Here is an 11,372-nt window from a genome sequence, read left to right as displayed (position 1 = left end):
AGTAAGAGGATGTGACCATACTTTTTCAGATTCCTGTACTGAAATCTCTGCTACTCACATTTCAGAAGGGAAGTATGTCATTGATATAAAATCACCAACACTGTCATTGCTCACTGCACCGCTGGTACGTTAAATAAACTCTGTGGTAGAAAATGTTTTAAAATCCCTCTTGAAGCCTTTCCCCACGCTTTGTTAAACAGGTCACTTTTTCACCACTTGGAACAGTAGTTATGGATGTGAGAAGATTTTTAGAGACATTTTAAAAAATCTGCATCTAAGTTCACACCCACATTTAATGTATTCATCTGTATATGTGTCTAACCTTGTACGTAAAACTGTTTCAGCTGTGGTGCTTAGGGATGATTAAAATTATATCATTGTATCTCTTTCTTTGATCACAAATTAGTGCAACGCATTATCTTGATTCTCAGTAAGTTCCAACTTTGATGTTATATTTAATAAAACATAATGCTGTGTTGGAGAATCCCTCAGGAATCTTTAATTTCTTTTCTTTTTTTAATATATATTACATTTTAAATGGGATTAAATTGTCTGATTAGCGAAGCAGGCTCTTGCTGTAGCAGATAAACCCTGAATTCCTCCGGGCGATCTCTAGCCATTGTTGAAGAATCTTTCCAAGATGCCGGCAAGCTCAGCAAACCCCGTGAGAGTTAGGCAAAACCATTTTCCTCGTGCCGAGGCTGGTTTCCCGTTCCAGCCCCAAACTTTGCCTTGTTCCTTCATCTTCCTCCACGCAAAACCTTTGCTTTTGCCCGCAGAAACGTCGGTAGGGCTGTGCCGTAAAGAAGGTGATGCCGGCTTTCAAGGACAAAACCTCCCTGCCACCCCAACCCCCAGGGCTGTGGGGAGAGATGCCCGCACAAAGCGACGGGCTTTGGGAGGCCATGTCACCGCAGAGCATCATTCCAAAGATGCGGCAAGGCCATCTTCAGCCGGCGTCCCCACCGGGTACGACTGCTCCTCGGTGCTCACGGGCTTCATGCTGCCTTGAGGTGGGCCAGCACCGCTCCTTGCGGGCACCCAAGCAGTGCCAGGAGACTGGTCAGAGCCCAAGAAATTGGGCGCTTAGCCCCGAAGAGCCAAGTTGGTGATGCGTAAGGCCTTGGCACTAAGGTCCCCGTGCCCAAGCAGCCCTCGAACAAGTGCTCAGTCAGGCTCGTGAAGCGCCTGGTGAGGAAGAGCAGCAAGATAAGCTACCTGCCGTCACGCCAGAGACTGGGAAGGCAGCGAAACCAGTCCTGTGTGCTGGCTGGGAAGAGACGCCACTCGCGCTCGGGCACGGCGCTAGGGTTATCCTGGTAAAAACGCTTCTGGAAAATGCTTAAACAGCAATGGAAAAGCGGGTGAGGCTACAAAGGATGGGCTGATGCAGGAATGGACCGGGGCAAGAGGAGAAGAGTGAGGCTGGTGGGTCTTCTCCCACCCCTTCTTATGCTCCGGCGGCTTCTGGTCGGGACGGCCCTGCCGCCTGCCCTGCTGCAATTGCTGCAGCATCGAGCTCATCCTGTGTTCATTTGAATTGTCTCCAGCAGATCAGTGGGGGCAAGTGGAGCTTGATAAACGCTGGCTGGAGGTGGCTAGACGACCCTCTGAGGGAGGAGGTCCTTCTTAGCCTGCCAAGCAGTAACGGTAGCCTTGAGAACCTGGAGCCATGTCATTACACTCTTTATTACATTTTATAAAGACTATATATTACAGAAGTAACATTGTAGAGTTGGACAGTGACTGGCCGAGCAGCTTTTGCCATACTGCAAGCATAGGAAAATTCTTCATCACTTTGGCTTTTATTGGCTAACACAATTGTCTTTAAAACCGCGAATCAACCTATTATGCAAGAAGAAAAATTAAAAAGTACAATAGACTGACTAGCGTAATAAAAATCTGGATTAAAAAGACATAGACACAAAAACCCTTTTAACTCACTATAGTATGGCCTCTTGAGTTGTCAGGATTTTAATATTTCTTTGGAGACAGATATATATGTATATATATATATAACATTGCTGTGAGATATACTTCTAAGCCTGTAATTTGTCGAATAATACTCAATGAAAAGCTATACATAAACCCACCTAATTATTTTATAAATAATTCAAACATTTAGCGTCATAATAGCGTTCCTACCTAAAGAATGCTGAAGTCCCCCTGCACAGGGCATGAGGCAGAGCTTTATAATGGCACTGGGTTTTTTGGTCCTTTGGCATCCAGACCCAGCTTGGACATCATTTACGTACCTAAGCAGTTTACAGAGGTAAATAGCACAGCCGCCTTTTCAGAGAGCTACTCGTGTGTAAAGCTAACTCTTTCACAATGTGATCAGCAGAACTACTACTCACAGTGTATAAGGTGGTGTTTTAGGGTTTTCAGGGTTGGGACAGAAAAAGAAGAATAGAATAGAATAGAATAGAATAGGACAGAATAGGATACAATAGGATACAATAGAATAGAATAGAATAGAATGTTTACATGTTTTCAGGACCCAAAGAAGGGGACATGGGACAGGAATAGAGGTTGTTTCTTTATGTCTACACAGTAGAAAAATATCTCTTCAAATTTAGACAGGTAAAAATGTTTCATTCATAGGTGATCCTTCTCCTCCTGATCACTAGAAGAGAAGATTACCAAGCCAACAGGAAGAAACATCTCACAATATTACTGGCAGTTAAAAAACCCAACAATTTAAAAGCTCTGGGAGAAGAATATATATAATGAAGGATCTGTTTGCATAGATGTAATAAGTGAGCCTGATAGCAGCAGAGCCAGGCATTGCCAGCATAGACCCAGGAGGCACCACGTGAAAACAAAGCAGGGTCGGGGAGTCTGATAAAAGAGGCAACGGGAAGAGCCCTCAGAAACCATCACCATGTTTTGGCTATCTTTGGTGACCGAGAGTCAAGAACGCGTTTGATTACCTTCTGCTTTGCTTTCCAACTGGTACCTAAATACCTGGCTCCAAAGTGAACTGTAAATTGCGTCATCAGCTGTTCAGTTTGAGGTGAAAAGCAGGCGGGTGAGGCAGGCCAGGAACCTCCCGCGGGCATGTACGAGACCAAGGCACTGAAAACCCGAATCAGCAGCAAAGCTTCGCCGAACGGGGATGCTACCAATGAACGTGCCAGTCAGCAGCAAGGACTTCTGGCTTTTCTGGCAGCATGTAGGTCCCATCCCAACTGGTAAAATCAGGGTACAAAACCTGGTGATGCTCTCTCTTCCTCCCTCCCAGTGCCCCCATCCCTGCTGCAGGAGATGCCCTAGCAAGGATGAAACAGTTTTGCAGTGGTTCCTGTGCTGTTGGGAATATGCATACCACAGTTCAAAAATCCTTGGTATTAAACACGAAGGGAGCAACAAGAGTGACATTTAAGGCAGCAGACATCAGGCATTTTAGAAGAAATTGCTATCCAGTACAGAGAAACAACCCCATAAACCAAAAAATGACAGAATCTGTCCCACTGGAAAATAGCCATGAGAGAGGAGCTCTTGCAAATGCATCTCTGATCTGAGAGATAAAATCAGAAAACTTAAAGATGACTGTTGTGAAACTGGCTTTGCATAGTCCAGTAATTTAGAAAGCTTAGGTAAGTGTTTGAGTTGATGTCCTGACTTTTCTGAGGACGACGACCCTATTGGTACTACCTTTAATGGGGCCAGGATGTCACCCCTGAACTTCGTGCTGTTGATCCAAAGCAGCCAACGTCAAGTCGTGTCAGTGCTCATATGAGCACAGGAATGAATTCAGTACAGTATCCCGTTTGCTAAGGAACTTTCCCATTAGCAGGCAAACGGTATCGCTTTGCTCAAGACCCATACCTGCTTGTTTGAGGAAAGTCTCTGTGAAAATACTGCCATCACAGTTTATGTGAAAAGTATCTCCAGGAAAAAAATTTAGTAGTGGCAATTCAAATGACAAACTGTAATCCATGGAACTCAGGAATAGAGCTGGCTTGAAGGAAGCAAAAGTGCTTTTCCTCTTAAGAAAACTTTGACTTTTTCAGGGAAAAATTGAAAAAAGAAAGTCCTGGTCCCACAACATATATTTTGTTTCTAAGAAGTGGCAAGAGTGCCTTGAGTTCAGGAGTGTCTGCTTCCTTCTCTCTGGAAGGCAGCTTCAGGGCCTGTTTCCTTCCATAAATTATGTTTCCATGATGTCCCCCTTCTTTATAAAGAAGCATAGGAAACTACCCTCATTTGCAAAAACTTAGCTGCAGTTGAGCCTTCCTCCACCTTGACTATTGGACAATATTTGACCAATCCTTGTAACAAAAGTTTATCTTACTAACATTTCTATACTGATAAAATAAAATTTAAGCAAATAGAAGAATTTATATATTTTTTGTATATATATATATTAAAAAGTATATACACACAGAGACATATATAGATTTGCACTAATTAAATCAGTCTAAAGAAACTCTCTCTCCATTTGAAACAATTCCACCATGTAAGAATGAATTAATGCACCAGGTATAAATAAATACCAGTTAAATATCTATCTTTCTGTTGGGGAAGAACGGGCTGGTCTGTTCTGCCCCCCCGCCCCCCCAGTAATAGTTATGTGTTAAAGTTTTTCTGCTGCAATAAAATATGTTTTTTATTAATATTGTTAGAAACCAAATGAAAAACTCACCTGGCCTGCATGCATACTGTATTTAAAAGTCCTCTACTCTTGAATCGCTCTTTTTATCCAGACAAGTCAAATGCTGCTGGTACTCTGTTTTTCAGTCACATATTTTTCTTTCCTTAAAATCACAAGTCACCCTGCCCTGTCCAGAACGTGAGGACAAACATGCACACTACTTACATTCTCCTGTAAGACCCAGGCACTAAGAAATCCCTAAATTAAAATTGGTATAGTATTTCAGGCTTAAAAATAGAGGTAGGTGAAGCTACCTTCAGCACAAGGTAAAAATCACCCCCCTTGGGAAAAAAACTGCCCACACTGTAAACAGGAATAAGTGTCGTAATACTGTGGCTGCTGGGAATTCCCTCTGCAAGCCTCTGATTTTCACCATACATAGATTTTTATCATAAGCTGTTCTAAAATTAGAAGAGGCCATGATCTGACAAGTATCCTTTCTGTTTAGTCCTAGCAGATGGAAACCATGAGGTGCTTTCTCAGCTTGAAACTGTTCCAAAACCTGAGGCACTAATCTGACATATTAAACCGAATTTATATAAAGTCTTGTGTCTTTACATCATGCAACATCATTTATGGCATGCTGGGCAGTGACAGTTTAAGCTATGAAAAAGCTGTATCACACAGCAGATCAGAGCTGGCTTTATAGCAGGTGTCATGAATTTCTTCATCCAGAAAGAATAAATTTTGTGGGGGAGCATTCTGCATAGCACCCCTGCAGAGCAATAGATTAAAACTGGATTTTAGCATTTACCTCTTGCTCAACTATAAATCAGGAATTAGAATTGATAATGGCACGTATCCATCAACAGCAGTACAACTGCAGATGAGCAGGAGCAGTTCTATGGATAAAAGGAGTTCCTTTTCTGTTACTATTGTTAAAGAAAACCTATTCTCTTCTATTTCGAATGTTTCTAGGCTCTGAGTAGAGAGTGATTAGATCCATGCGGGTCATCAGCATGGGTGAGGAAGATGCATTTGAAGTGACACCCCTCCAGGTTGCAGAACGTTGCTCCAAACTCTAGCGGTGGGCGTGAGCTCGGGCGCAGCAGTCCGTATTGCAGACCCCTCTGGACGGAAGACCTGGAAGGGACGTCTACCACAGCCGGCAGGATTCTGCCCCTCGGTTCATCGTCGTGTTCGTTGGGCAATTGAACGCTTTACGGAACTCTTCAAAGTTGCTCATGGCACCGATAACTCTGCAAAGAGAAAAACGATCAACATGCAGCTTGTCTTCTGTTAAACACTACAGACCTGTAAGCGTTTCGGTGTGTTCACTTCAGGTTGAGTTTTCAGGCTCTCCCTGTCATTTTTCCACAAATAAAACCAAAAAGTTCAGGAGAACCACTCCCATTTAAAGTTAACGTGAAGACAATCTTGTTTCATTCAGTGCTTTGAGAAGCATCTTTGCTAGAAACTCAGCGAAAAACCACCGCATTTTGTGGCTCCTATGTCATTTAGAACACCTTTCTAAACCGACCCTTGGCAGCCAAGGGGGGAGATCAGCGGTAGCCTGGCGTGGTGGAATCCTTCTTCCAGCCCCTGCCAACCCGCTGCAGCCCATCCAGCGGTTGGGAGGATGGAGGAACCCATCCCGGCTGTGCTGGAAGTGGGTTGTTTTGGCTCATTCCAGCCAGATTCTTCGAACACCCCCCTCTGCCCACCCACGTACACACACACGTGTGCAAGTGGGCTCCTGGGGGCTTCGCAGCCTGAAGCGGGGGGGAGGACCCCAGGCAGAGCTTCTCTCACCGGCCACCTCTGCCTTACACCTGCGAGCATCTCATCTCCTCTGATCTGTTGGAAATAGCTCGCTCTTTGTATGCAGTCATCCTTGACTCCTGCTTCCATGTCTGTATTATTTCATGCTGTCAGAAATTATTATTTTACCATTGCTAGACTGGGACTGTGTTGTCTGCTGATTTTTCCTATGCTTTTAAGCATCTTGGAATTTACTAACCTGAAATTTGCAATGGTATTGAAGTAAACAGCATCCTGAGTTAAAAGCAGAAAAGTATCTACTGAGATATTAACTGTATGCCTTTCCTCCCTCTTTGTTATGCAGTGGGAAGGCATTTTTCTCCATTACAGACAATCAGCTTCTCAGCATAGCTCAGCGTGGTAGAAAACATTCTTATTACATTGATTAGACTTTCTGTGGGTAAGAAAATTTGCACTCAGCTGGCGCAAAAATGTCTAAAGGTCAGTTTTGTAGGGAGAAATACAAAATGAGGTTAGGCTTCAAGTAAGATATACAGCTTTACCTTAAAAACATTGCAAATATACATTCAGGGACTGAACAGCAAGAGCTGGTCATGCAGAACTGCTGCTGAAGTTGGTGGGAGTTCTGCCTGCCATGCCAGGGATTTCACTCTGAAACCAGCATTCAGAAATAGCAAAGACACATGCTAATACTGAAAATCTGCCAATTAAAAATAAATAAAACCAGAACCTAGCCAGTGAAAGATCTTTATGTGTCCATGCACGTGACTTTCTACCCATGGTTTGATATTGCCACACATTAACTGTGGAATCAGAGTGGGCTGTCTGGATTTCATCCCATTGAACTACAGGAGAGACACCTTCATCTGAACAGGTCACCCTGGGCTCCCTTGGCAGTCAATAGAAAGATGTATTTGCAGAATCTAAGTCATCTAAATTTATTATTTACAGAAGGATATTTTATACATACACACACACACACACTTTCAAAATGCCTATTTTTCTTTGTGAAGAGAACCCGAGGTGACTAACTCAGATACACACACCTATGCTCAGGATGTGTGTTGCTCATTTCTATCTTCTTTTATAGTTACTTTTTATAATTACTTTTAAAAAGGCTGTTTGGGCTTTTTGGATAGCAAGAGCTGTCAATGTTGAAACTAGGTGTACTGCTGTTATACTCATAATGGTCTTGGGACATAAAGGAAGCAAAGTTGGGAGAAATAGATAATATAATTTGTTAGCCCAGTTGATATGATTTGCAAGAAGAGATAACCACCACAGTTTCTCTTTAGGTCTGAAACAGAAGCCTGTTCTGAATATCTCAGATAAAAGCTAAGAAAAAGTTTTGTCTGTATTTTCTAGACCCCAAATTCCTCTAATCTTCTCTGGAATTTTCTTTCTTAGCCTGATTCCTTCATGAGTTTTCCTCATGAATACACTATCCCCAGGCTTCCCTGTACATTTTGGGATTTGCACCATCTCATGGGAATGTAGCTATGTAATGATTCAGAATATATAAATATACATATAGGTATATAAATCTGAGGACTTTAGAAGTCAAGAGATGGTTATTTTACCAAAATCTTAACAAGGGTAGGAATTATAAAAAAAATCACTCTATAGGCTGAAGATCAGCCTGACAGTCCTGTCCTCATCGCCATGATGTATTTTCAATTGTTAAAAGGCATGCAGATTTGCATGCTGCACTAGTTTTACCCTCGCTAGCTGGTGTAACAGGTATTGCAAAGGTCGAGTAGCGCAGATTTCAATCCAGAGTATAGAAGCCTACCAAGACCAAGCAGACACATCTGCAACGCTAGCTTATATTCAGTTTGTGTCATCCTGTTTCCAGCTCCATTATTTCTTAACCCATTCTGGTTATAAGTAGCCCAAGGTGTGTTAATGCATGCCATGTTTGTATCTTCAGCTTTGGCGTGGCTGCGTCCAGGGAACATGTCCGAGTGTCTGTGAAGGAACACCACAGCTCCCCTGGGAAGCCAGCGTTGCTATTTTTCACTTCACCCAGAGAGAACTGAGGCAAAGGGGGCTCATATCACCTCAATTTGGCCATGGAGAAGGTGAGATCCCAGCTTCCTCTTTAGTCAAAAGAAAGCGGTAGGAATCTCCAGAAGGCAACTAATCCAGTGTATCGGAGACACCTCCACTATGAATCAGCTTGTGGAGTTAACATCCTTCCCCCAAGTATAGAGGTAATGTAGCACTTGACTGAGGACAAACACACAATTCTTAGCGAAGTAAATGCAACCGACGTGAATCCCAACAGAAACAACTTGCTCTTGGTCACACAAACTCTGTGGAGAAGCAGAGAAATAAACTCTGGCTTCCTAATTCTTAGGTAGTCTTTAAATTTCCCCCCTTCTCCAGCTTCTCCTTCTTGGGGTTCATGGGTGTCTGTGGTTAGGGGAGCCTGGGGGACACCTTTTGGGCACAGACACAAACACTCTGTTACGGCGGGACTACCACAGCTCCTTCGAGCAAAGTGTTTCTTGAAGGCCAACTGTAGAGTTTAATCTCAAACTGAACCTACAGGGCATGTTTTGCTTTGTGTTATCAATATAATTCAAGGTACTCACTTTAAAGCTTTTAATGACCTCAGGAAGATTAAATCAAGGAGCCTCCTAATAGTCACTGTTTTCTAAACTAGAATTGCATAGGGGAAAAAAAAAGTGGTAGATGAGGCATTTTAGATACTCAGGCCATGATTACAGGACATCACAGGGATCAGAGTGTGTTCTGGTTCAGCCGCTTTGAAGGTAGAGGCAAACCCCTTGTTTTTACAGAAGAGCATTTGTAAGAGCGAAAGGTAAGCTAATAAAACCAGTTCAATTTCAATCCAAGCCAAGAGCACAGTCCAATTTTCTGTTTGCTCTGAAACCCCTCTTAACATGCTAAATTTCTGCACTTGTGTGCTGCAGTGATTGATGTATACTGAGTAAATACATTATTTGCACTACCTGAACTGAGGAGGGCTGTGAGCTCCAATATATATTTGCTCTCTCGCAGATTCTGGTCTAAAGGAGTTGCATCTTACCTAATAAAAGATAAAAAGCAGAAATAGGCACGTTATCTGGGATGACTTCATAAGTAAAGCAGCATGTAATGTCACTGTTCTTAGGATGCCTATTACTTACAGAATTCACAAAATGGAAAGATGCAGCAAACTCCTCTTTTGTTTCACCTTTGCTAACTTGCAGTTTTTTGTTGGTATATTCTCTTGTTTTTCAAATGCTTTAATGGATCCAGTCTCCACCCACTGTTACTCTCCACCCACTCATTCCCATCATCTAATCATAACCACTTTACTAGTTCTTTTTTTGAAGTTCTCTATGATGGTAGCTTGCTTTTCAGCTTGTGCTGCAGCATCTCACGCCTTAATACTTACCAAGCATACTTCTTGGTTTCAAAGCTAAGTAATGTGTATAAAAGGTACATGTAATGATGCTTATCATCTGTAGAATTGCAGCTATATTACCTGACATATTTTTTCCATGTTGGAATGATTATTTCTTTTGAAATGACACAGCTATCAAGTTTCCATCAGTGGTCCCCAATTCACTATTCCTAATATGATACTCAACCCAGTTGTAACTGACCACAAAACAGGGTAGAGAAAAATATTTGCACAGCTGAATAATCCCTCTTATGCTGCATCCATTGCATGAAAAATCTCATTTAAGCAGCCTCTACCTTGCCTAACTCCTGTGTTGAATGTTTCCTATTGACAAAATCCTTTAAGCCAGACTGCCCATAGGATATGTGGACTGTAGTGCAAGTTTGTCCAGCTGAAGACAGCCCTGGCAGTTTGAATGAGTCTGTTGAGTGTCTTGAGCTCTGTGGAAATAGGCTGAACTCACGGGTACCTGGCATACACTGCTCTCACTGTGCCTGTGCCTCCCCTCAGAGGGTCCACTGGACACACGATTCCTGCAGCGGTCCTGTAAGACCCCCAGATCTTCCCTACGGCTTCAAAGCTTTCTTGGACAAAAACCATCACAGCGTGAAACTCAACTCAGCATAAATGACCAAAGTGGAGTCTTTTCCTTAGTCAATACTGTCAAACTGAAATGGCCATTGACCCATATGCTGCTACACCGATTCTCAGTAGAGAAATGATTTTCAGCCAGGGTTGGTTGCGTTGGATCCTGTTTCTTCAGTTTTAGATGATTCATTCCTTCAGCTGGTGGGCAAAGTTTTATAGCCCAACTTTTACTTCTCATATGGGGAGTTTGTCCCAACTCTTTTAACCAAATAAATAATTTCTGATTCTCTCCCTTGTTCTACATGTTTTTCTAAAAAACTCACATCCCCTAACAAAGTTTTGCTACAGCTTATTTAGTGTACAGCAAAGAAAGATAGGAAAAAATAAACAAAGATTTTCTTCACTGCTGCCTGGTTTCCTTGAACACGCTTGGTAACAAATTGTGGTGGTACCTCTGCAACAGGAGTCTGTGGTGGAAGCAGTCAGAAACTGCTGCGTATTGCAAGGACCAGAAATCTAGGAAGCTAAAATGGAAAGAAGCTAAGGAATCAATACATGCAAGAAGACCCTCGTAGTGGAGGGAAGCAGCAAGAGGAAAGTAAGCTGCTGTGACAACACTGCAGAACCAAGAATAATTTCAGCAGTTCTGGCACCATGGACAGATGAGGACAAAGAGGAAAACAGAAAAAAAATTAATAGTCCTGGGAGAAGAAGTTTCTGCTTATACCCTGAAAAGTCTGGGTTTGGCTGGTGTAGATTGTTGAAACAAAGCAGTCTCATCTCTGCACCGCACGTTGTGCAGGTTAACAGATGTGGGCTTGAAACACATTTGTACTACTCACGTGGGCATAACTCAGAAAGAAAAGCTGGTTGTGTGTGAACTCAAGGCCTGGCAGTAAAGGCTCTTCTTCTCCTCCCCTCTTTTCTGTAATCCATCTCCTGTATGCCTGATAAGAAAGAGATACTAAGTGCCTTTCAGCAACACGGAGC

General features: G+C 42.7%; 1 protein-coding gene across 1 annotated transcript in view; it reads right to left on the bottom strand.

Annotated features, from left to right (window-relative positions):
* Window positions 1-5,753: 5,753 nt before the first annotated feature.
* The window catches only part of PHEX (phosphate regulating endopeptidase homolog, X-linked), a 95,816-nt gene continuing 90,197 nt past the window's right edge, over window positions 5,754-11,372 (bottom strand). Inside the window, exons 20-22 of the mRNA XM_010571276.1 lie at window positions 11,225-11,329; window positions 9,358-9,434; window positions 5,754-5,856 (exon numbers count right to left, since the gene is read on the bottom strand). Of these exons, the coding sequence (XP_010569578.1) occupies window positions 5,754-5,856; window positions 9,358-9,434; window positions 11,225-11,329 (285 nt within the window). The remainder of the gene's footprint in view (window positions 5,857-9,357; window positions 9,435-11,224; window positions 11,330-11,372) is intronic.

The sequence above is a fragment of the Haliaeetus leucocephalus genome, unplaced genomic scaffold (genome assembly GCF_000737465.1).
Source record: "Haliaeetus leucocephalus isolate CR32 unplaced genomic scaffold, Haliaeetus_leucocephalus-4.0 Scaffold317, whole genome shotgun sequence".
Taxonomy (NCBI): domain Eukaryota; kingdom Metazoa; phylum Chordata; class Aves; order Accipitriformes; family Accipitridae; genus Haliaeetus; species Haliaeetus leucocephalus.
Note: the sequence above shows the minus strand (reverse complement) of the source record. Positions and strands in the feature narration are given on the sequence as shown.